Source organism: Thalassophryne amazonica, chromosome 14 (genome assembly GCF_902500255.1).
Source record: "Thalassophryne amazonica chromosome 14, fThaAma1.1, whole genome shotgun sequence".
NCBI lineage: Eukaryota > Metazoa > Chordata > Actinopteri > Batrachoidiformes > Batrachoididae > Thalassophryne > Thalassophryne amazonica.
The window spans coordinates 38,675,692-38,702,739 of record NC_047116.1 but is presented as its reverse complement, the minus strand read 5'-3'; the positions used below and the strand labels follow the sequence as shown (position 1 = coordinate 38,702,739).

Genomic DNA, 27,048 nt, shown 5'->3' with positions numbered 1-27,048 from the left:
AGTCTGTTATCACTCACAAAAATCACAACAAAAAGGCTTTCTATCAAGCAGTCAGGCTGAGGATATTACCTTTCAGGTAGAACGATATCTCGGAAAAGAGGTGGAGATGACGTCTTGCTGATATACCGATGCAGATCAGATGAGTGGTGACAGCTGTCACAGGTGATGAGTGTCAGCTGTCACCCCGGCTGCTCCTGTGAGGCGGCAGCGCCCTCTGGTGCCTGGAGCCCGCACTCCAGGCAGGGTGCCCTCTGGTGGTGGTGGGCCAGCAGTACCTCCTCTTCAGCAGCCCACACAACAACAGTCTCCTCTCAAGCCTCAGTAGATTCAGCAAATCTTCATTTCACTGGATCAAAAGTCAAAGCTTTTTCTTTTCATTTTCAGCAATATATATTAATTGGTGTAAATATAAACTTTACTGTTCTTTAGAAATTTAAACTCAAGCTTTACTGTTTAAATTTGATGCTAACATTTAAGTAGTTGGCAGTTTTGTCATTTTAGGCTATTCCCATGGTAACGCTTCAGTTTCTGACAAAGTTTTCTACTCGAGCCTTTGGAAAGTTGCATTTTAAAATTAACTTGCCATCAAAATGAAGAATGTATGTCAAGCAGTTTCTGAGATATAGCATAACTGATGGAAGGAGAGAAAGGGCAAACAGTATAATATGGCAATTTATTTTGGCACACAGACTGCACAATTTAACAAAAAAAAAAAAAAAATCCCTGAAGTATCACACAGTCACTTTTGCTCAGGTGGATCTTGTTCTGCTGATCATTTTAAATGTTTCTGAACCTTGTTTAGAGTCCACCCGTCTTAAAGGATAAGTTCACTTTTTTTTATACAAACTGAGTCATATTAAATCATTGTCAAGGCTCTGGGTGCTGTTGTCACCTGTGACATTTGCTTTATTTGCAAATAATCCTTGGCTTGGGAAATTTATTTGTCAGAGTTAATGATGCAGTTGTCCTTGGAATTAAAAATACACTGTATGCTCAAAACAGACACAAAATTATACTAACAACATGTTTGTGATACATAGTATCTTTTTGAGGTGCACTTGTGGGGTGCCCCAGGGCTCAGTCCTTGGGCCTTTGTTGTTTATTTTATATATTAATGACATATGTTTAGTTTCTAAGTTTGTGAGTTGTATTTTATTTGCTGATGACACGACTGTGTTTTGTAGTGCGGATCATTTGGAACAGGTTCTGGATATGATGGAGAGGGAACTGTAGAAGTTTAAAGAATGGTTTGATTCAAACAAATTGTCACTTCACTTTGGTAAAACAAAGTGTATCATATTTGGAAATAAGCCCATGAATTTATGTATAAATTTACTAGTACACAATGCTGAAATTGAACTTGTAAATGAAACGAAATTTCTTGGGGTTTTTATTGACGATAATCTGAGTTGGAAAACATATAAATTATGTTAAATCTAAAATGTCAAAGATCATTGCCATTTTGTATAAAGCACAAGACTTCCTCTACCAACACTCATTAGTTACCTTATATCATTCATTACTTGTTCTATACATTATTATTATTGTTTTGAAGTTTAGGGTACCACCTACAAAATTAATACAAATCCTATATTTTTACTTCAAAAGAAAGCTATAAGAATTATTACTAAGAAACCATATTGTGAGCCAACAAATCCATTGTTTGTCTGTTTGCATATTTAAAAAATGAAATTTTGGGATTTGATTGATTATATCATAATACAAATTATGTTTAAAGTAAAAAAAAAAAAAAAAAAAAAAACTTTTACCACAACATTTCTATGACCTGTTTAAAATGAGGGACTCCAGTTATAATTTGCGAGGAACATTATTATTTCAGCAATCAAAGATTCAAACTACCATAAAAAGTCGTGTTTCTGTTAAAATTGTTAATGTGTGAATCTCTCGGTAATTTCATTGGCTTTAAAAGGCTCTACAAAAATTATTTGATTACTTGTTATAGCATGATGAATTAGGTTTATTGATTTTGTTTTGTTTTGATCCACTGCTGTTTGCATGTTTGTGTTTTTGAAATTTTAGTTCAGGGATTAATTTAAACTTTGTATTAGTTAACATGGGTATATGTATAATTTTATATACATATGTATAATTTTTATTTTTTAGTTAAAAGGGTGGGTGTTAGAAGCTCTTGCTTCTGCCCACACCCTTTTGGGTGCATGGTGTATTGTTGGATTATTTTCTTTTCTTTCTCTGTAAGCTTCTTGTTGTTTTTGGATCTGTGTGTGGTGAATAAATTCATTCATTCATTCATTCATTCATTCATCTCAGGAAATATGGCCAGTTTAGTGTATGTTTGTTTTTGTTTTTTTTAATATACTGGTTTATAGCCACCCTGTGCCAGTCTTTGTAGTTATCTCCAGTCAGTTTGTTTACTGTGGATTTGGTGAACAGTAAATAGACCCAACGTAATTTTCATAATATCATGAGAAATATATGTTATAAATAATCAGAAAATCCAAGAATGGAAATACACTGTGCAGTTTTAACATTTTAGAGCTCTCCTGCCAGTGGTCTATTAGTACTGATGTATGTCTTGTTCAGCGATTAATGGAAAATGGGATTTTGCTCATATGATGTAATTGCCAGGAGTGAGTAGAGTACTCAGCAACTTGTTTGCTAATAATGTTTTTAATATGACTTAGGTTGTAATAAATAACGTGAAATTGTTTGATTTAATTGATTGGACATGGTCAGTTGAAGACACATGTGTAGGTGAGGACATTATTGACAATGTGTTTCACAGCAAAAAAAACGTCAGAATTATCTGTGGACTTTAATTCAATTCATTTAATTAATATCATATCAAATCCAAATATGAGTATATGAGTTCATCACCATACCCACCCATGGGCCAGCACCATTGTGACAGTGGTAAGAAAAAACCTGTCATCAAAAAGAAATCTTAAGCAGACCAGACTCAGTAGGGTGACCATCTGCTATCACCACTATATCATCACAAAACAGAAGAAACAAAACAAGAACTAGAGCACCATGCTCGTAAAGCGTAAACCTCTGCCAACACTAGTTTCCAATTCAACAAATTTTTATCTTGGAAAAAAAAATTGTCAACACTTTACTTGAAGGTATCATCATAATAGTGACATTACACTGTCATAACTGTTACATGACACAGTCATGTACGTGTCATATATATTATATCAATGTCATATACATTTATGTCATAAACATTCATAATATGACAAACAAACAATGTTTAACATAAACAATGTCATAAACATTTATGTCATGAACATTATGTCAATGTCATAAACATTTATGACTGCTGTCATTAAGTGTCATTCGGTTTTTGTAATGACAAGCTGACATTTTTGGGGTTTGCTTTGATTATGACAAGTTGGAATTAATCAAAATAACATGACCAGAAATAGTCTTTGTCATGACGACTTACATGCATAAGGTTACAGACCAATTCGAATAGCTTCATTACACTGTCATAATGGTGTCATGACAGTCAGTTTATACTTTAGGATATGTTAATAACAAATCAAAAGCTACAAGACCTGATTTTCACTATGGGATGGAAAAGAAAATATTAAATACCAATTATAAATGTCAAAATAAAGACACACAACCTAGTAAGTAACACATGCAAATAAAATAGGAAAAATATTAGTAACAGTTTAGAATAGAATTGAATAGAATAAAGCCTTTATTGTCATTGTACATATACACAATGAAAATTGTCCTCTGCATATAACCCATCCCAATAACAGTTAAACACAATCCAACCACTAGGAGCAGTGGGCAGCCACAGTCCAGCCCCCAGGGACCAACTCCAGCTGTAGAGGCACTGCCTTGGTGAGAGGCAGAGAAAGGAGCAGACCCTAAATAAGCATGTTTTTGATTGTGGGAGGAAACTGGAGTGCCCGGAGGAAACACACAGCGACACAGGGAGAACATGCAGAACATACAGAAAGGGAGGGAAGTGATACCATGACCTTCTTGCTGTGAGGCAACAGTACTAAATCCACTGTGCCACCCCTCTTTTACCCCTCTGACAATCTCTCCTCATTCTTCTGTGACTTTTTCCCCTTTCCCCTCTTCATCCTGTCTTTGGTCTTCCTCTTCCTGTCCTCATCATCTGATGACAGTGGTGATGATTCAAACTGAACATTCTAACGCTGTATCGGAGGAAAGACTTATTGCATCTTTGGAATCTTTTTTAGAGTAGGTGTCCTTTTTATAACTGTAAAAACAAAGGTAAAAGGCAAAGATAATAGATTAAAACAGTACAATAGATAAACTCTGCTGTATAATTGTAATGTTAGAGCAATGTAATATCACTGAGAGTGCCAGTTTGCACCTCCTTGTCACAAATGAGAGTGATTGAGGCACTTTTGATTGAGATATAAGGCAAAATGTACGTCAACGGGCTTTTCAATATTAAATTCAAATGTCCACAAGATCCACAATCCGGATCAGATCCGGATCAATCTGTGATAAAGGATACCGTCCTACATAATGGCAAATATAAAAGAAATTTGATCTTTTTTGACGTAGTTATGAATTTTTGAACATTCATTCAGTGTTAAAGGATCGCGATTCTTCTACTTTTCCAAGATTTTTCCTTACTTTGACCTTTGACCTATAACCTTGAAAATTTAATCTGTTCTTGCCTATCAGGATATGAATCCTCTATAAAATTTTCATACGATATATGAAAAATTGTGGGTTACAAACTGTTCATAAACAGACAAACAAACAGACAAAGAGGGGTGCAAATATAACATATCTCGTTGGCGGACGTAATGACAGAATATGCAGTGACACAACAAAAATGTTTGCAACTCATACAACCATGGGTGCAAGCAACTGAAAATCTTTTGACTGAACTTTTTCTGAGAATTGATGAGGGTGTTTTTTGAAAAAAAAGAAATGGTGCACTTTGGTGCATTCTGGGAGCAACTCATACAACCATGGGTGCAAGCAACTGAAAATCTTTTGACTGAACTTTTTCTGAGAATTGATGGTGTTTTTTGAAAAAAAAAAAAGAAATGGTGCACTTTGGTGCATTCTGGGAGCAATTTGGTCAGCTTTCTTGGTTTAAAACACACTGGTATTTGAACCTTATACTAAAACAAAATATGGCTGAAGTCTTGATTTCATTGAAATGTATTTACTATCTTGTATGTATATTCTGTTATCGATTTCTCAGTGTACCTTATAAACCAAATAAATAATTACATCCTTTCCACTTTTAGTAAATAATACACTTGGTCCTGGCACCTGTCCATCTGCAGGAGACAATGTGCAGTTTGTTTTTTGCTTTTTTGTTTGTTTGTTTGTTTATGCACTTTTTTCTTCTGTTTTGTGATGATATAGTGGTGATAGCAGATGGTCACCCTACTGAGTCTGGTCTGCTTAAGATTTCTTCTTGTAAAATAACAACAAAATTGATGACAGGTTTTTTCTTACCACTGTCACAGTGGTGCTGGCCCATGGGTAGGTATGGTGATGAACGTACTCATATTTGGATTTGATATGATATTAATTAAATGAATTGAATTATAAAGTCCACAGATAATTCCAACGTTGTTTTTTTGCTGTGAAACACATTGTCAATAATGTCCTCACTTACACATGTCAGTACTAACCACTAATCCACTGTGCCACCCCTCTTTTACCCCTCTGACAATCTCTCCTTGGAAATGAACGGCACATTCCACTGTTACAGGAGTTTTTGTCATGGAAAGAGGAGCGGAGGAATTCACGCGTCGGGACGGAGCTGCATGGCACAAAGCAACGCCGTGATCATCCACAATTTCTCGGATAGTCACACGACTGAAAAGCCACCGAAAGCTGTCTGTCATGTGTTTGTTTGTTTGTTTATGCACTTTTTCCAATTCATTTTCAATGTATGTCATTTATATAATACACTTAGACATGATAACTATTGCCAATGAAAAGTCTTTTACCACTTGTAAGTAATTTAAAACTAATGCAATAGTTAAAAAAATAAATGAAAAAAAGACCATCAACAAATCAATACCACATAATAATGACAAATTCCACCACCAGACCAATAGAATTCTAAATAAAGTGTTGTAAAATGCTATCACCAGAATGAAGTGCTTTCAAATGCCACCAGTTATAATATAAATAATACATATAAAGTAATGCTAAAATACCCTCAGCAATGTGAGCATTGTGTTCTTTACAATTTGCAGTTGTTTACTTAATTATTATGATCCTATTGTCTTACATACAAATCAAATCATCATTTGTTCATGCTGTGCAAATCAAGGAGTATTTGTAGATCACCCTCTGTGCATTTGCATGTTTCAATATTAATAAAACAAATTTAAGGCCATAGAAAGTTAGCTTTGCGTTGGCAAAAGTTAGCATGCAAGCTAATATCCACAGAATGTCTTGTAAATGACAGCAGAGTTGTTATCAGGTTACAAGAACAGCGTTTTCAGTTTTGTAAGTGTTTATTTCTTACTTGCTTTTACATTATATACCAGAAACAAAGCAGTTAGCAAGTCGCTAAACTAGGAAGTGACGTCACCATGTTAACCTCCATAAAATGTCTTATAAATACTTTCAGAGGTGTTAATAGGTTCCAAAAAACAGCATTTTCAGTTTTATAAGTGCTTACTTCTCGCTAGCTTTTACATAAAAATATATCTCGTCATTTTTGAATGCTTTATCTATGAAAGAGGAAAAACTGAAGGAAATCAATTGTTAGACCTGAAAGAAGTTTCTGTAGGAAGTATTAAGGTAAAGTGAGAGGTGAAGTGTTGGCTTTTTAAATGCTTGAAAGACCCTGGACTCATCAAGAGGATTTATACCAGACTGATGCAGCAGGATGCCGGCTGCCATCAAACGCCATTTATAACCCAGTGTGTTAAACCATTTATAACCCAGTGTGAACTTCATTTTGAATTAATGTTATGAATGTTTCCGCCTGAAAAGGCGATAGCATTTGTGATAAGCCATCTTACCAGCCAGGCTGCAGCATGGGTGACAGCAAAGTGGAGCAGGCATTCCTCCTCGTGTGTCTCCCTCCAAGCATTCAAGACAGCCCTCCTGCAAGTTTTCCAACATATGTCGCCGGGACGTGAAGCAGCACAAACCCTGATGAAACAAGCAAGAAAACAGACAAGCTGCCGACTATGCGGTCGAGTTCCGCATCCTGGCATCCAAGAGTGAGTGGAATCCTGCCGCCTTTCAGGACATGTTCTTCCAGGGTCTTTCTGACCAAATCCAGAGCCAGTTCATCACAGTTAATCTCTCCGAAAATCTGGACGAGCTTATTGCTTTTACCATCCACACCAACCGTTGTCTGGCAGATGGATCTCGACAGGAGCCCGGACTCCCAGTGCAGCGTTCTGCTACGGCACCTGAGTGAGCCATCATTCCTTCTCATCTCAGCACCAGCGCTCCTCATAGCTCCATAGACAAACCCGTGCAACTGGGTCGCACCCGTTTATCCATGGAGAAATGGCAGCGCCGTAGAGCAGAGGGTCTGTGTTTTTACTATGGACAGGCAGGGCATGTGATCTCCAATTGTCTAGCCAGGGGTGACCTTGCGCGGTCAAAACCTGTACTGTGGGTGAGTCATAGTTCTATTTCTTCTTCTTTACCGCTGCATCATACGTATGATTGTGCTATCGAGCTATTGCCAGGATCTTGTCCCCGCCCCGGGGAAAACTATTCTCTCTGTCAGCACCGGAATGCGTTGCCATGAATAACACATGCAAGAGTCATATATTCAAGAGTCATATATTCTGAACAGTGAGTTTGAGTCCTGCATTTGTGTCCAGACGTCTCTCTTCACTCAAACCTGATAGTAACAGCATTTAGAACCTTTTCTAGCATCCAGGAGTTTACTCTACACCAGATCAACTTTCTTCCTATTTACAGACACCATTATTTGGGGATGTGGGGATGATCTGAGGAAGCTCATACAAAAATAATGCATTAACGGATCCCAAGAGCACTGAGTCACCATCATTCTTAAATGGAAGATGATTTCAGCAAAACCAAATGTTGCTGGCAACCTGACTGATCTTGGTGATTGGTGAGAGGGGGCTCAGAAGAGAGCAGGCCAACAACCTGGTCGTCACTCTGGCTGAATGTGTGGGGCAATGAGTAAATCTTTCAAAAGGGCAGCAATCACAGCAGAGGTTCTTTGTGGACCAGTGGCCAGAGGGAAGCATCTGTTCAGTAAAACACACATAAAAGTCCAGGTGGACTTTGTTTCACAGTGATGCCTTAGGCTGCATAAATGTACGTCACAAATGCCCAGAATGGTGTATAAACCTTTTGAAGGTGACTGGAAAATGCTGATCCTGGGTAATAGTACTAAATATTCTCTCTCTGTATGCGTGTGTGTCCACAGTAACTAAGACAGTGTGCGCTGAGCAGTGCGACGGCCGCTGCTTTGGCCCATACGTCAGGGATTGCTGCCATCGTGAGTGTGCAGGAGGCTGCTTTGGACCAAAGGACACAGACTGCTTTGTAAGTCTGCATGCACTATTTTCACACTCTTTGTGCCATTGTGTGGTCAAAAAGCCTTAAATCACTTGTTGCTATGGTGAAATCATACAAAGCTGAACTCCTTTTTCCAGAAAATTGACTATGGTACCAAAAAAAGCCTTTTTTTTCACAGATCTGAAATATCCTTTTTTTATTTATTAGATGAAATTCAATGCTGAAATGCTATTTTCATTGGCGGTACATTAAGTGACATTTAATTTCCATTTGGGTGTGACACGAGTGTCGCTGTTAAGTAAAGCTTGGTTTCTATAACCTCGCCTACTGTGTGCTTTACCAGCTTTGTTTCCATCCTTTTTTTCCTCTCTCTTATTGCACATATTTTATTTGCACATTTCATTTGCACATATTATTACTGTAAATTATTCAGTGTTTAGTGTATATTTATACATGCGTGCAGAGAGAGTGCGGCTCATGTATTCTGTGGATACCTTGATTTTTTTTTTTATTGTTTCATCTACTTTATTGTTGTGCCCATTTCAGATAAATTATTGTGAAATGGCAATAAATTGACACCAACATCTCAGTAGGCTAGCATATGAATTGTGTTTAGATGTATTAACCTATCAACGTCTTCTTATGACACATTTCTTATGATATTCTACACATAGTTGACACAGTTCCACATTACATAGACAATGGGCAGGCGTGGTCTTAAATAGAGAACCTGCCGCACTGGAAACAAGCACACTTAACCGCTTCAATACTTATGCACAGTATTCCATGAATTTTCTGACAAATGTCCATGCACGTGTGATACGCATTTCACATTTAACATGCACAAACGAGTTAAGGTTAGTTAGAATAGCCATAAAACAAATTTTGCTTTGTTTTCCGGACAGAAAACTCCCCATCCTTTTATTCGATGACATCATCACCACCTGCCAGCTCATGAATATGTGGAATAGCCTAAATGTATTGCCCCACTTAACAAACAATGGGATTGATTTCAACCTGGTGCAAAGAAGTGCAGCTGTCATTTTCACACCCAGGATCCACATTACTTTAACCTTCTGGGGTCCGAGGGCATTTTTGTACAGTTCACTCGCCTGGCATAAATATTTTATTATTGCTGTTAACAGCTCTCCCTGCATCCCACAATCAAGTTTTGTGTCTCTTTTTTTAAGGACAACATGTGCTTTCATAATATATATGCTTTTGTTGTGTTTTATAAGTGTAATAAAGGTTTACAATCAGAAATAAGAAAGTAAAAAGTAAAGCGGAAAATAATTTTCCACACACATTTATTAAAAACAAACAGCAAACTATAATAAACAACTGTTTTGACACTTTATAAAGGTAATTTGAGGTCTTGTGTGAAAGACTGTACAACAAAAAGGTTCAAACAATAAACACAAATGCACATTTTGAACAGTATATACAAAATGGTCTATGCGTTTTGTTTGTCTTCATCTCAAAGCAATTTCTGTCTGCTATTACACAAAGGTTACATCACAAACTTTTTCTTCTACTGTGTTTTGGAGTGTTCTGTGCTGCTCCTAAAGCAGCTTTCATTCATACTTTGGCCCACTTTGGCTCCTTACAGTCTGAGGAGCGGCCCTCCCCCTCGCTCCATTGATATGGTAAACAGTGCTTTACGCCGAGAAAGCAAAAGTTATCCAGAGTTATCCAGTAATATTCACATGCAAACTAGTGGAGCAATCCTGATAGTTACACACTCTTTGTTTGAGCACGTGAGATTGTCATCAGAGGCTCTCTGTCTGCTCCATCTGCTTTCACTGATCACTGTGCGTAATGGCGCAGGGTGCATTGGAGCCCAATAGCATGTACTCATTGGAGCACCCAGAGGGCAGGTCAAGTGGGCCAACTAGTAACATATCACTCCTGAAAACGATCTTTGTCTTTTCACATGAGGTAAATCTGCCCTACAGTTGGATTTTGGAAAACCATGTGACGGTGAACCAATTCCGATTGGACACTCACATTGCACACATCATCACACAGCTTCTATGAGGAGTACAAAGATGGCCAATGGCTGGCTTGAAAGTCCACAGAGTTAACTTTTCAGGAAAAAAGTATGTTTCTATCTCATATCATTAAAAAGTTATTTATAATTTAGTAAAGCTTGGTTTTAGCCGTCGTATACGACAGCGTCGGCCCCAGAGGGTTAAATATCTCTACACCCATAAGTACGTTGGTCTTAAAATGAGTTCAGTTTCAATGTATTCAATTTGTTTTGTTTATATAGCACCAAATCACAACAAGGCTGCCTCAAGGTGTTTCACACAAGTAAGGTCTAACCTTACCAACCCGTAGAGCAAGCACACAGGTGACAGTTGTAAGGAAAAACTCCCTCTGATGATTTGAGGACGAAACCTCAAGCAGCCCAGACTCAAAGGGATGACCCTCTGCTTAGGCCATTCTAACAGTTACAAGGTTTTTGAAAAGTTTTACAAAGCTGAAGAAACAGAAAACAGGAAATCAAATAACACAACTTTATGCCTGAGTTTTGGTCAGGCCACTTAATAATGCACTGCTGGAGTGAGGCAGCAGAAAACATTCACATCACAGACCACCGGAAACCTGTGCAGTTTTTCTATTCTATGACACAAAAGAACTTTGAGGATTTTTGTTTTATTTTGTTTTGTTTTGTAGGTGTACATTGTTAAGGAAGAGTGCACTATGCCTTTATTGGTTTCTTTTGAGCTACTGTATATTCATTGCGGTGCGACATGGTGTCCTCCATGCATTGCATGACAACACCAATTTGTTGTTGCACTAATGCACAGATGGTTATGAAAGCTGTATTAAAAAACATCCCGGAATGCTACACACTGTAGTTTTAGAAAATTAAACTGTATGTGTTGTCATAATGCAAATGTAGCTGCAGATGATGGTTTTCTATGAATGAATGATTACACCTGAAGAACCACAGTTACAGTGAGTTCAATATTTCCATAAATATGAATATGCAAAGGGAGTGTTTGCACTGATTCCACTATGGCTATGATGCCAGCTGTGCACAGTCTGATTTGTTTTTAGTTGTGTTTGTTGTTGTTTTTTTATTTTTATTTTTTTCTTAGTTCCATCCAAACAAGCTGGCCCAATACGCTTTGATTAATGAACACAAGTGCTGCTGTCATGAGGACGTGGCAATCAAAAATTATGCATTTGACAAACACGGAGGTCCAATAATCACTCATGTTTCTGCGCTCATTTATTGCTATATCCGCTGGAACATTTAATTTGTGAACAAACCAGTGTTGGAAAATGCTGTTTGAGCCAAATACTGTGTTTTGAGAACGTTTTTCTTTTCATGCCACTGTAGTTTTACTGATGTGTGTTTTCAGTGCAGGATGTCCCATGGTAGAGAAGCTTGAATCTTCGACTGGACTGGTTTGCTTGACGCGAGGACGTTTTGCTTCAAATCGCAGAAGCTTCCTCAGCTAAAATTCTTGCTCTAGTAGTCTGAATTCTGTCTTGACTGTTGTAGAGAAGAATAACAGAAGCCACAAAAGCTGGAGTTTTAAACCTAACCAGACCCCTCCTGCCGAGAAGCAGACTGCTATTGACAGTGACTAACAATTGCTCTAATTAGCGCCTATTGTGCTCGAGTAGCACCCTCCTAATAGCAGGGTAGCTGTCCCAGTGCAGGATGTCCCATGGTAGAGAAGCTTGAATCTTCGACTGGACTGGTTTGCTTGACGCGAGGACGTTTTGCTTCAAATCGCAGAAGCTTCCTCAGCTAAAATTCTTGCTCTAGTAGTCTGAATTCTGTCTTGACTGTTGTAGAGAAGAATAACAGAAGCCACAAAAGATGGAGTTTTAAACCTAACCAGACCCCTCCTGCCGAGAAGCAGACTGCTATTGACAGTGACTAACAATTGCTCTAATTAGCGCCTATTGTGCTCGAGTAGCACCCTCCTAATAGCAGGGTAGCTGTCCCACCTAACGATGGGACTGACGCCTCTCCTGACGACTCTCCTGACAGCTCTCCTGATGATGTGAATGACTCATTACCATGAACAAAAGACCGAAAGTGCTTAGACCTGAGTATCCCATTGTAAACAGGGGACAAAGCGTGTCTGAGACCCCCTCCCCGGTTATGGCTGGGTTTCAGCTGTTTCACATACAATGCCTCCTTCACTCCTCTCTCAAACAATTTATTTTCTCTGGCTAAGATTTTAACTTCCTTGTTTGTCCTCGAATGTGTGGTTAGTGTCTTTAAGGTGGAGATGAACTGCAGACTGAGGTCCACCGGCGCCCTCTCTGCAGTGATGGTATAGCCTTTTGTGTAACGGCTGCTTAGTCTCACCTATGTAGTGTTCATTACAGTTTTCATGACATCTGATAGAATACACTACATTGCTCTGTTTGTAACTAGGGATCCTGTCCTTAGGGTGAACTCATTTCTGTCTCAAGGTGTTAACAGATTTAAAGTAAACTGGGATTTTGTGCTGTCTGAAGATCGCCTGTAGTTTCCCCTACTTCTGCTAAATAAGGGAGAGACACTCCTCTTCTTCTTGGCTCCATCTCCTGTCTGTCTGGTCTCTTTGTACTTTGGGACTTCTGCACTTTATCCAGGGACCATTGTGGGTACCCACATACTGTGAGAGCTTTCCAGACATGTTGTTGTCTGGTTAGGGGTCTGGTTAGGTTTAAAACTCCAGCTTTTGTGGCTTTTGTTATTCTTCTCTACAAGAGTCAAGACAGAGGTCAGACTACCAGAGCAAGAATTTTAGCTGAAAGCTTCTGCGATTTGAAAAGAAACATCCTCGCGTCAAGCAACCCAGCCTAGTCGAATATTCAAGCTTCTCTACTATGGAAACGACCTGGACAACTGAGAGCCTTCACAGAAAGGATGTCCCATGATAAAATTATTCCATTGTTTTGATGGACTCTAATGATTTCTTCTGTGCGTGTGTTGATATATGCAGGCTTGTATCAACTTTAATGACAGCGGAGCATGTGTGACCCAGTGTCCACAGCCATTTGTCTACAACTCCACCACCTTTCAGCTTGAGCACAACCCACGGGCAAAGTACACCTATGGAGCCTTCTGTGTCAAGAAGTGTCCTCGTAAGTCTGCAACTCTGCCTAGTACTTAGCTGACCAAATAGGTCATTGCTCACTGCCTTCTGCAATGGCTTGTATCAGTGTTTCTGTTATCTTGCCGCAATCTTTAAAGCTCTAACTATATAGAGACTGTCTCATGATTAGCCAACTAAAATGAAAGCAATGCAGTGCACAGCACAGTGCACATGGCATTGCTAGTATCTAATGGATATAGTTTTAATTTTAATGATCAGTGCTCTCATTCTTAATCCTCTCGAGTCCAGGGCATAATTGGGTGAGTTTGACAACCTTTGGTTCAACCTTCATAATTTACTTTAAAAAACTGTTTACTTTGTTTGGTGTCATGTTGTTCAGCACAACCTCACCTGTGTCACCTTACAGTATTAACACAGTGAACCTAAATTCACATAGAAACATAAAATCCAAATAGAAAAAATGTTGTTTTTTTTATGTCAAAGCCACAAACATGCTTTAAAATATTTTTATATAACTTAGAATGGAAAAATAAATTGTAAATCTTATATACAGTTATATACACATACAGTTATATACATATATACAGTCTTATATACACACTTATATGTGTGTGTGTGTGTGTGTGTGTGTGTGTGTGTGTGTGTGTGTGTGTGTGTGTGTGTGTGTGTGTGTGTGTGTGTGTGTGTGTGTGTGTGTGTGTGTGTGGGTGTGTGTGGGTGTGTGTGTTTTCAAACAAAGCAAATAACAAAGTCATATACAACTATTTACATTAAAATGCAGGAAATGCTTCCGTTGTTTGGTACAACTATTTGGATGCAAGAAGATGTTACACAAAATATATTTGTGCCACTCAGAAAAACAATTGCGCTCCAAATCAAGACTGCTCTGACTTGTGTGAGTCATGTAATATTGGACATTGGAATGACTTGATATTTTGTCATTCCTGCTGCTGTCCACCTGGAGGCAGTTTATTTTGGTGTCTTTTATTTATCTTTCCTCAGCAAAAAGCCCATATAGGGTCATTGATCAATCCATGTGGAATTGGTGGTTCTGATTGGTTTTACGTCATGCATTTTTCCACCAATGATAGAAGAGGAATGAGGAAAGACATTCATGTGTGCACTGAATGCGGTGCTTCCACAACAAAATGCATGGGTTTATGTTTTCTTTCCCTTTGTAATTACTCCGGGCAGAGAAGAGAAAAGAGGGAGGGAGGTCCCATTCTTGTGCATGCTGTACAGGCATTACCATAATCCATAATAAATCAGGAAAAAGCCTTCTCAAAATTATTAATCATTATTCAGTTTTTACTGGGTCCATCAACAACATTTTAAAACTGGTATAACGGTTGAAGTCTGCACATTGAACAAACTGAAACAGTTTCAAATTGAAACTGAAAGTGTTGGGAATTTGATGGGAGGAACGCTTATTTTGTTCATGTGACTTTGATGCATATATGCGTCGAACAACTCAAGAGGGTTAAAGTCAGAAGTGCACTTGTGCTCATTTGCAAGTATGTTGGTCTTAAAATGAGCTGTAATCAGTCAGTGTTGGAATATTGATATTCTGTAATTTCAGAAACTGATTGCACCATAGACCACCAAAACCCTGGTCTAAAGTCAAGAACACCCAATGGCCAACTCCTTCATGGTCTTAGTCACATGACCTGGGGTCATGTGAATAATGACCTCATATCAGGTGATTCTTAAAAGCTGTTTTCACTTTCATACACAAAACCTTTGTACAGATTTGTAAACAAGGTTTGAGAGTCACCCCCTGGTGGCCACTTTGTCCAAAATGTCTTTCAAGGGCACAGAGGTAACATTTTGTACCAAGTTTCACTTTGTACACAAAGCATTCTAGAGACTCTGTCTCCTGGTGGCCCTTGTTAAAATCAAAATGCAACTAGTGTCGAACTTGTACAAGGTCTTAGCGAGTCATCCTGGTGTACAAAGTTTCACTTTAATGCATGTAAGTATTTGTAAAGATATGCCATACACAAGATTTCAGAAACTCTGCCACCTTTTGGCTACAATTAGAATTAAAATGCAACAAACATTAAACTTCTTCAAAGTCTTAATGGGGCACAAAGTCTTTATCAAGATATTCCCTCCACAATATTTTAGAGCCACTGCCTCTGGTGGGAACAGTTAAAACCAAAATGTGCCCAAGATCTTATTGAGTTAACCTTGTTTTTGAAATTTCATCTTGATACATTAAGTCTTTGTCAAGAAATCGCATATGCAAGGTTTCAGAGACTCTTCCTCCTGGTGGCTACAGTTGGAACTGAAACACTCCTGACGTCAAACTCATTAAAGGTTTTAAAAGACTGCATTCGGTTGAAGGACTTTACATTATATTTTGTGACTCCCACTGCAGCCATCTTTGAGGGATACATAACTTTTACATAAAACATATTCATGCAGAAACAAATGCTTGTGTGTTTCAAAAATCACCTACATTTTCCATTTGCATAACTCCACAATAGCATATTACTGTGAAGGTTTGGTTTTTTTTCCTCCACACTCACTTCACCGGTGGCAAGAGACCTGTAAATTATGTTCTCGAAATTCCTTATTTGCATTTGAACACCGGCGGATAAATACAAACACCTTGTCCTGGTCTGACATGTTCTGATTTCACCTCCAAATTGCAGTTTGCCATGAGCACCAACAACAATTACATACAGAGGGGATTGAATTGCTTTGTGTTCTCATAATGTTGTCATTGCTCTTGCCTGATCATTGTACAGGATAGATATTGATGAAGCTCCTCTTGTGTTTTTCCCTCCACCTGAAAATCAGTTTAAAGCAAATTGGACTAATAGGTGTGAGGAGGGAATCTCAACTTTTTTCCAGGGTTTTTTTTTCTTTTCTGTGTACTTATTTGGCTTTTACAGACAGATCTTCTCACAGCTATGTTCTCAAATGTGGGTGGTCTGATTTTTTTAGCTTTGATTGGGCCACATTGTCAATCTGTTCTGCCTTGAGATCCAAGTTGCCAAGTTGATTACATTTTAAAATATAATGCAATGCTAAAATGCCCTCTGGATAAGCATAGTGTTCTTTATAATTATTAATTAATTATTACAATCCTATTGTCTTACATACAATTTGCACATGTTCAATAAAGCTCCTCTATCAATAAATCAAATAACAAAATTTGCATTTAAGACTAGAAGTTGTGCAAATGAAGGAATATCTGTCGATCACCCTCTGTGCATTTGCAAGTAATAAAGAGACAAAGTTAATTCCATAGGAAGTTAGCTTTGAGTTAGCAGAAGGTAGCATGCATGCTAACATCTGCAAAATGTCTTGTAAATGACTCCAAGGATGTTATCAGGTTACAAGAACAGTGTTTTCAGTTTTAGAAGTGTTTATTTTTTAGTAGCCTTTACATAATATATGACAAAGAGCATATATTTACACACAAACAAACCTGTGATGTCACCATGCTAACATCCATGAAATGTCTTGTAAATAAGTTCAGACTTATTAGGTTCAAAAAACAGCATTTTCAGTATTAGAATGTTTAATTCTCACTAGTTTTTACATAATATATGAAAAATATGTATATAAACACACAAATAAAGCAATTTTGGAGAAACCAACCATTGACATCATGGTGCAGCTCAACTCGGATTGGCTGTCACACCCGCCACTCAAAAACAAAACTGAATAGATTGAAACAGAATTTGACTTTTTAAACTCTTAAACTATCTCTTAAAATAGGTCAGGTTTAGCCATCTTTGAACTTGTCCAAGATCTGTGTCCCAAGAATGTTCCCTGTAAATTTGAAGACTCTAGCAGTAATAGGACTGGACTTATGCTGAGCACAGACAGACGGACAGATGTAAAGCCTTTGCATTACCTGCTGGCCATATTTTTTGGCCTCGGGTAAAAAGACATCTACTACTTTTAGATCATTTTAAGCTTTTTACAAAACTGAAAACCAAAGATGCTTTTATTTGTTTACTTTTAATGACCACTCACATGTCTATCTCTGAGATCCCCCAGAGGGAGTTGAGGAATTTCTAAAACAAAAGGATTTCCTCACAGCTTCCCTGTTTACATCTTTCACAGTGGTAGAGGTGTCAGTGTGTCACCAGCGTCTCAGTATTGGCATTTATTGTAGCTAAAAAAAAAAAAAAAAAAAAAAACAATTGTAGAATTGATGCTCTCCAAAGAGAAAGATAGGAGTACTAGATCCTGGATTCCCCACACCACATTAGGGATGGGTATCGAGAACCGGTTCCTTTCGGGTATCGTTAAGAAATGATTCGATCCACCGACATCAATAAGCTTTGTGCTTAACGATTCTGTTATCGGTCCTTCAGAGTGGCCGTTGTTTTGGCGGGTGTTTGTCAGGAAAATGATCATTTCTCTACATTGATTACAGACCCTGCAGCAGGTCCTTAATCAACTTTTCTGCAGCGCGGCTTTGCTTTGAACCTTGAAGCAATCGAAGCGTGGTTCGCAGATTGAAGCAATGCTTCGGTCGATTGCTTTGTTTATTTCTTTCTTTCACTTAATTTTCCCCCGCTAAAACCCTAAAGAGCATACATCTGTGAGTATTATTTACCTTTTCTATGTTAAACCGACCTGTTATGGTCTTCTGAAACAGTTGATAGATGTATTTTATAACTTAAAAACAGGAGCGATGCTAACGTGTTAGCATGTCTATGGCGTTTTCAATGTTAAAAGTTAGCATTTAGCAATTGCAGCCGTCATCACGTTCGGGTGCATTTGTTTTCAAATTATAATATTCCTTAAATTTATTTTTGCTTCTATATTAATAATCTAATGATTATTATATACAATTTTAGAGAAAGAGACAAAAAGAACCTGAATAGAAACACAACAGAAAATATATAATAGCAATTAACAATGAACATAAATAAATAAATACATACAGAAATAAGTGTTTCCTGTGAACACCTAGTGACTCTCACACCTCCATTTCATCCCTGTCTTATTTAAGTTTAATGACAGTTTGTTTCGGTCAAACCATATTTTCAATTTGTTAATTTCTTCAGTGATTTCCTCCAGAACTATCTGCCAAACTAGAAAACTGCTGCATCCTAGTAAGAGCAGAATACTAGTGGAATGAATTTGAATAAGGAAAGTTGTATTTTTTTTTCTCACCTAAATGGATGCTACACTCACTCCAGTTTATCTGGAATAGTCCCAGATTGCATTTCAGAGCTTCTAGAATTCAAACATTTTCGTGCAGGTGGTGTTGGGGGGTAATTTTGGTTTTCAGCTTTTTTTTGTTTTTCACCACTTTCATCCCTGAATATGAGTTGTGATTCACTTTTGTGCAGATTAAAGTTACTAACTAGGACTCCTGTCTCGTTGCGAGAAAGAAACGAGAATCGTCCTCCGTTCTGTTCACACAGCTCCAAACGTTGCGCGGGCTCTCTGACAAGTCAAGATAGAACGATAGAATTCAGTCTGAATTAATAGCTTCAAAGCGAAACACAGTTTTGTTTATTTTTATTTATGTCCAGAGATCAAGGATACAGTGACTAATCTCATATTTATTTAGTTTAAGACTCAAGGAAATACATAGAAAACCTGTAAAGCCTACTTTTAGTACAAAATTCACGAGGTATCGATAAGGGAATCGATAAGGAATCGGATCGATAAGCAGAATCGATAATGGCATCGATATCGATAAAACCTTATCAGTACAAATCCCTACACCACATAGGTAATCTCACATGTGCCACCATGGGGTGCCGGCCACCTTCGCCAAATTGGTCTGGATGTGTGCTTGAAAAATGCTAAGTAGTCACAAATCAACATAGCAATACATAAGTGTAAGTAAGACCCATCGGCTGCTTCCTTGTTGTGGACTCGGGGTCACCACAGCAAATCCAAGGTGGATCTGCATGTTGAATTGGCACAAGTTTTCACGCCAGATGCCCTTCCTGACGCAACTCCACATTACATGGAGAAATGTGGCAGGGATGGGATTCAAACCTTCCGCACTGAAACCAAGTGCTTTAACCACTTGTCCACCACCCCTGCAAAGCAATACATCACTGTACTTTAGCAAAATCATGAAAACAGATAAATTCGTAGTACGTACTGCAAATGCATTTGTAAGAATATATACATTTACATATTTTCATACCTTGAATTGACAGTGCACAAACAGAACATCCTTGGACACCTTTATGCTGGAGTCACTAACTGGAGCTGTGCACAGTATAACCTTAACAGCATTCAGTGAGTGACAGTGGTGTAATGCTTTAATGGCTGTCTGTACCTGTAGAAACTGTGTATAATTCTGTACATTAGCCTTGCATAAATCGAGCAAAAAGTATTCAAAATCAATATACGTATTTATATCCAGCTCTATGGCAAAACTTTGTGAATAAACTGAAAAACATGAAACGTTTGTATTCCAACCTGTCACCAGTGTTTAGGAGAAGCAGCGCTTTGTCATAATGTTCTTTAAAAAAAGAAGCAAAAGCAACTCTTCAAATGCTCACTTTTGGAAAGATCTTTTTTTTTTCAACAGCTTCTCTTTGGGTTTAAACAACCATAACATGAGACATTTCCAAGTGCGTTGTTGTGTTACTCTGTTGTGTCTCTTCTTCCGTTGCACACTTGGCCCCATATCCTGTTGCTTTAATTTATGTTCTACCCATTGGCTTGTTTCTTTGCCAAACTAACAACTCCATAGAGCGTCATAGAAAAAAACAGATTGTAAAAACCCTCTGAGTTTGATTTTGGGCAATACAAATAAACACAACTTGCATTTACCAGCAGAAACAGACTGACTCTGTTGCTGGTGTTGGTGGAGATTAAATTACATTTGGTATTTGGAGCAGTCAACAGCTGTCTTGCTTTGACATTTCGTCTTCCTAAACAAAAATTGGTAAGATTTTGGGGACTGTAAATCCAAACGCATCAGCATAGATACTCCTGCTCAGTATCACCTAAAATGCTTAACTAAACAGGCATTTTTATGTGTACTTATACAGAAAAAATAACTGGCTTTTATTGTCTGCTGTAGGGATGTTGAACCATTTCATCACGTCAAGTTCGAATCATGCATCCATATCTGTGATACCACATTTATACTTTCCTGAAGGACAGGAGCATCTACACAGACACAACCAGGGTTGGATTCAATGTGCGCACACACAGACACCCCCCCCCCCCCCCACCCCAACCCAAAAAAAAGTGTGATGCAGTGCATCCAGAAAGTATTCACAGCGCTTCACTTTTTCCACATTTTGTTCTGTTAGAGCATTATTTCAAAATAGAGTACATGATTTTTTTTCCCCTCAAAATTCTACTCACAGCACCCCATAATAACAACATGAAATAATGTTTTATTTGGAATTTTTTGGAAATTTATTAAAATTAAAAACAAAGAAATCACTTGTACATAAGTATTCACAGCCTTTGTCATGAAGCTCAAAATTGAGCTCAGGTGCATCCTGATATCACTGATCATCCTTGAGATGTTTCTACAGCTTAATTTGAGTGGACTTGGGGTAAATTCAGTTGACTGGACATGATTTGGAAAGGCACAGAGCTGTCTACATATAAGGTCCCACAGATGACAGTGCATGTCAGAGCACAAGCCAAGCATGAAGTCAAAGGAATTGCCTGTAGACCTCCAAGACAGGATTGTCTTGAGGCACAAATCCAGGGAAGGATACAGAAACACTGGTGGTGGCAATACAAACTCTAGGATGCACGGTAACCTAATGTTTGACAGAATTGTCATTATCTTCCCCTGAAAAACACTGAACATATCTCACTGTGTTAAACAATATGAAATAATTTTTTACATCAGTTGAGGTGGCTCGGGCATCTTTTCCGGATGCCCCCTGGACACCTCACTGAACAGGTGTTCCCGGGCATGTCCCATTGGGAGGAGGCCCCGGGGAAGACACAGGACAAGCTGGAGGGACTACATCTCTCGGCTGGCTTGGGAACGCCTTGGGGTTCCCCGGAGGAGCTGGGGGAGGTGTGTGTGGATCGGGAGGTCTGGGCAGCTTTGCTTGAGCTGCTGCCCCTGGATGGATGGATGGATGTATCATCTGCCCATAGAAATAGAATAAAGTGCTATGATCTGCATGATACTATTATTATGTTTTTATTCCCTGCCAGTCTGTCAAAAATTGGCTTGTGTTTATGAAAAATATGGTTTACAATAAAAATTAATATTTGACTTTGCAAATTTGAATTTTTATGTTAGTATTCATGATGGAAAGTGGTGCTTATTACTAGTATTATTTATTATTTTAATATCAGTAATAATATTATGCTGTCATTCCATGAATGAACGATGAATGAGGACACCCCCCCCCCCCCCAACCACCATCAACACAACCAGCAAAAATTTCTGGAGCCACCATTGGATGGGCTTTCCTTGGACCACCACAACTGATGGAGACACATTTATAATCTGAAGACACAAAATCCATGTCCATGATTAAAATGGGAGACGACACAGACAGTATTCTTTCCGTAAACCTAAGCCTAGCCTAAAAACATGTCTTTCCTAATCTTATAGAGGCGAACCCACCTACTACAATCAACAATATGACAGCAATTATGAAACACTTCCCGATACAAACATCCCCGGTGTGTCAGGAACCATAGAAGAGGATTTGTCTTCATACACCGAGTGCATCCGGAAAGTATTCACAGCGCTTCCCTTTTTTCACATTTTATGTTACAACCTTATTCCAAAATAACTGAAATTCATTTTTCCCCAAAATTCTACTCACAACACCCATAATAACAATGTGAAAAAAGTATATATTTTTGTTTTTAGATTTTTGCAAATTTCTAAAAAAAACAAACAAACACAAAACAACAACAAAAAAACTAAGAAATCGTGTGGACATAAGTATTCACAGCCTTTTGCCATGAAGCTTGAAACTGAGCTCAAGTACATCCTATTTCCACTGATCATCCTTGAGATGTTTTTACAGCTTAATTGGAATCCACCTGGAGTAAATTCAGTTGACTGGACGTGATTTGGAAAGACACACACCTGTCTATACCTCCTCTACTGTCAGTTTGCCATCAGCATGTCAAAAATGGTTGATATGATTGGGGTGGTTTAAGAAAAAATGCACAACATGTGTCGGGGTGTGCTGATTGAATTGGGGACACAAGCACACTGCTTATTCATAATCACAACCCACAACCTGTTCTTCACGATACTGTATTTTCTGGAGTATGAGTTGCACTGTAGTGTGTCATATTGTGTCGTCACAGGTGGATTCACCCCTGAAGTGTTTTTTTTTTTTTTCCAGAACAATTTTTATATTTATAATGAATGTGCAAGAAGGTCGCACAAAGAATCCAGTCAGCATTATCTGATATATAGTCTGTTCCACTACATAACAGACCTCCTGTGCCAAATGTGGAGGGTGTTGCCTGAAGTAGAAGGCTTTATGATTGTATATACATTGATTGTCATATTTAGTTTTGCCATTACATGATGTGAGATTTCGGCTTTGTTCAAGTGTGTTCAATGAGGTGTTTCTCCAAGGCCATACTGAGATGCCATTGCTTGCTCACAGCCTGAGCTACCCAGCACAGGATGCATTTATATTTCTACACTATGCTGCTATGGAGTTGCTGTTGGAGTGACACAGATTGTGTGTTCCATGGTGATGTAATCATGCTTACTCCAGTCTCAGTTCTTGCAGGGATTCCCACCACATTATGGATCTTGTGGTTTGCATCGTACCGGATCCTGGATTTCTTTTCTGGATTTCTCAATGCAGTATCCATTATTGTCATTTAAAAACAATTCCAATTATTTTTTAACCATTCTAATGTGACATGCAAAGCAGTTGGCACCATGGGATAGAACCTGGGCTGCCAATATGTAGATTGTTGATCTACATGTATGCCTCAGGGAACCAGCTTTTATCCATCCTCTGAAATATTACAGTTCACCCAGGTGTAAATTGGAACAAGTCTTGGCTGGAAAAGTAATGTGTAATGAAGTTGCATCACAAGAATCCTATCCACTACTGATGGACTAAGATGAGGATCATCGACTTCCTATTGGAGATATGGATGTTACTGATTAGTTCAATCTGAATAAAAGCTTTAACAACTGAGTCTTCCTGGTAGAAGTTGCCCAACACTACATTTCTCAATGTGACGCAACACTGCAGCCATGTGGCGTGTTTCCCTGAGTAGGATGCAGTATGCAGGTGCCTTAATGTTGAGGAGCCCAGCATCCTGACAAAGTCAAAGGACCATTCTCTTTTCTCCTGTCTGTGGTAGATAGATCCCACCGTCTGGAGGTAGGGGGTGGACCATTGGTCAACCTGGGTGTTTGTTTCTTGAAACCCAAGGGGTCTCTGTCAGACGGTGGATGTGGCCACAGTTAGCACCAGTGCCCATGCTTAGATTTGACATCAAAAAGTAAAAAAGTTTGCAATAAAATGGTTGCACAGTTTCACTCTGAACATTCAAGTAATCAAAGAGCAGCTGGGTAGTGGGTGGGTCCAGTCTCCTTTGGAATCAGGGTGGCAGCACACTCTCCACAAGTGTGGCCTGCTTTCAAAGCTAGATAAAACATGCCAACCCTGGCATGGTGCACATCTAACATGATTTCATGTGCCAGCAGAAATGTGGCATCGGATGAACCTCTCACCGCCATCAGTCCCCTCTTAAGAACAAGATCTACACAGACCTGTGTGTACTAAAGTATGGACAGCAACACGGAATGGAAATATCTAGAAGTTCAGTCGAAAGCTACTGGACTTTATGTTGAATCCTTTAGTACAGCTGCTCTCAACTAAACTTCTAAATAGCATCTACCTGGATGATAGAGAATCTTCATGGACAGTTGGAATGGAAATGTGCACAACAGTGACGGTACTCTGTTTAAAATAGGTGAATATTCATGCTGGCCAAGTGTTATTTGTGAATGTGGCTTTTTGCTCACATGTGTTTGATGATTTAAAGGGCTCATTAGTGTTTTTGTGGTTCCTAACCAGTTTGCTGGACTGTTTTGGTGTCAAGGATGGCTTGCATTTGTGTCTGTTTGACCTTCTTACTCAGATCCTCATTAAAGTGGCAACAGGGCCGTTTGGCTCTTAGCACCATTTAAAACTTGGCAGGCACTTCTAACAGTTGTTAATGAACAGATTTGGGTCAGAACACGTGAGTGATTATGAAGGAGACCCTATACATTACAACTGTCAAAGCTGGCTGCTTTGTCCTGCTCGGCTTTGGTTAAAACATCTGCATTTTTGTGTGATATTTTATCAGTGAATTGCTTCCTGCACGTTGGAACTCTGTACTATAGATCGGCACTACATTCTACTTTAGGAATACATGTCCAATGGCATATTGAATTTTCTTTATACATAAAAATATCAAACCACGACTGAACCATTTTGAGCTGCTTAGCTCCATCATGACTTGTGTGAGAACACTAAACCATAATACTCACCTCCACATGGATCAGCCCTAACGAGAGTATCAGGACACCCCCGTTGTGAACACACAGTGGGTTTCTTCCACTTACATTTGTATCACATTGTGCAAGAGATCACTTTGGCTTTTAGTGGACTGTTTCCAGAGAGTTAGAATAATTACATGACATACCTTCCTGTGCTTTGTGTTGACAGTCAGTATTAGTGTATGAAATACCATGTGCAAAGAAGATAGACAGGGTCTGAGATTAACAGTCTTTCACTTTCAAAATATGTGCACTCAAGGAAGGTATGATCACAACGGTATGATTAGACTTAAAATGCTGTAGTACATATGCCAGACCTGTATGTGACGCTGTAATGCTTCCACAGAAAACGGGGAAGAAAATGTGTGTAAGAGTGAATCATTGTAGCAGCACAAGCTAAACTTATACTACAAAGTAGTATGCTAATAGTAATAATAATAATAATAACTAGCTGGCACACATGCTGTTTCAAATGCTATTGTAATAAATCTCAAGTGTAACAAGAGCAATCAGAGATTTCTTACATCCACAAGTCCAGATCCGGATCACCTCCAAAATTCAGTGAAGTCTTCCATGCCCCATTATCTATCTGTGGTGCAAATGTGGTGAGAATCCATGAAGTAGTTTTGACGTAATCTTTCAAAGCCTATATCAAGTGAAATCTTGATCCAGATTCTGGATCACCTCCAAAATTCAGTGGAACCTTCCATGGCCTGATATCTATCTGTGGTGCAAATTTGGTAAGAATCTGTGAAGTAGTTTTGAAGTAATCCTTCAAAGCCTATATGAAGTGAAATCCGGAGTCAGATTCCGTATCCAGATCACCTCCAAAATTTAATGGAGTCTTCCATGGCCTAATATGTACGTATCTGTGGTGAAAATGTTGTGAGAATATGTGCAGTAGTTTTGACCTAATCCTGCTAACAGTTATCCTTCAAAGCCTGTATAAAGTGTAACTTAATCTAGAATCCATATCCAGATTCGGGATACCTCCAAAAATTAATGGAGTCTTCCATGGCCTAATATGTATCTGTGGTGAAAATGTGACAAATAAATAAATAAACGCCGATGATTTTATTACATCCTTGGCAGACGTAATAATAGCAATATATCTTTATTTTGGAAGGTCCACATAAATACAGAGGTGCAGTTTAACATCTACAGTGCCGGGGGAGGTGATGGTCTAGTGGTTAAGGTGTTGGGTTTGAGTCCAGAAGATCATGAGTTCAAATCCCTGCCTGACTGGAAAATCACTAAGGGCCCTTGGGCAAGGCCTTTAATCTCCTATTGCTCCCGGTGTGTAGTGAGCCCCTTGTATGGCAGCACCCTGACATCGGGGTGAATGTGAGGCATAATTGTAAAGCGCTTTGAGCGTCTGATGCAGATGGAAAAGCGCTATATAAATGCAGTCCATTTACCATTTACCATACATCTTATCAGTGAGGTCTTCACCCGACCATTCATACATTTGCGATTTATACTGTTTAAAATATCAAAACTGTTCACAGCTTGACGAAAACTGTTATCCACATAAGACACCCTTGTCTAGAAATAGTTTAGTCCCTCTGTGGTTGTCTGCTCCAAGTGTGGTTCTCACCTTGAACTAGAGCACGCCAGCACTTTGTCCCACCAACAAGAAAAAATAACTGTCACAGCGCTCCTTTTAATCAGGATCAGCATTCACCACAGCCATCCGTCATCTCTTCAGCATTCTACTTGCTACGGAAATAAATCCCATTAATGATCCACCAAGACAAAAAAGTTTGTTAAATTCCACTGTAAACAACAAGAAGGTTAGAGAGGTGGGGTAATGACATCATCGTTCAGTAAAGTGGTGCATTGCTTGTCCAGATGGGGTGGTATTTTCAGATTTATCCACACTGGGACCCATTTTCAAAAAGTATAATTTTTGGCCACCAAAAATACCATCTCCATGTGGATGAAATGGTAATATGATGCAAAAGCTATGGGGATACACCTAATCCTGTTTCTGTGTGAACAGGGCCATAGAGTGTCAATAATATGTTA

The 27,048-nt window shown here is 38.7% G+C and overlaps 1 protein-coding gene across 1 annotated transcript in view; it reads left to right on the top strand.

The window, feature by feature from the left end:
• LOC117525342 (receptor tyrosine-protein kinase erbB-4-like) overlaps window positions 1-27,048 on the top strand; it is a 1,053,282-nt gene that overhangs the window by 665,753 nt on the left and 360,481 nt on the right. The window contains exons 6-7 of the mRNA XM_034187180.1: window positions 8,387-8,505; window positions 13,440-13,581. Of these exons, the coding sequence (XP_034043071.1) occupies window positions 8,387-8,505; window positions 13,440-13,581 (261 nt within the window). The remainder of the gene's footprint in view (window positions 1-8,386; window positions 8,506-13,439; window positions 13,582-27,048) is intronic.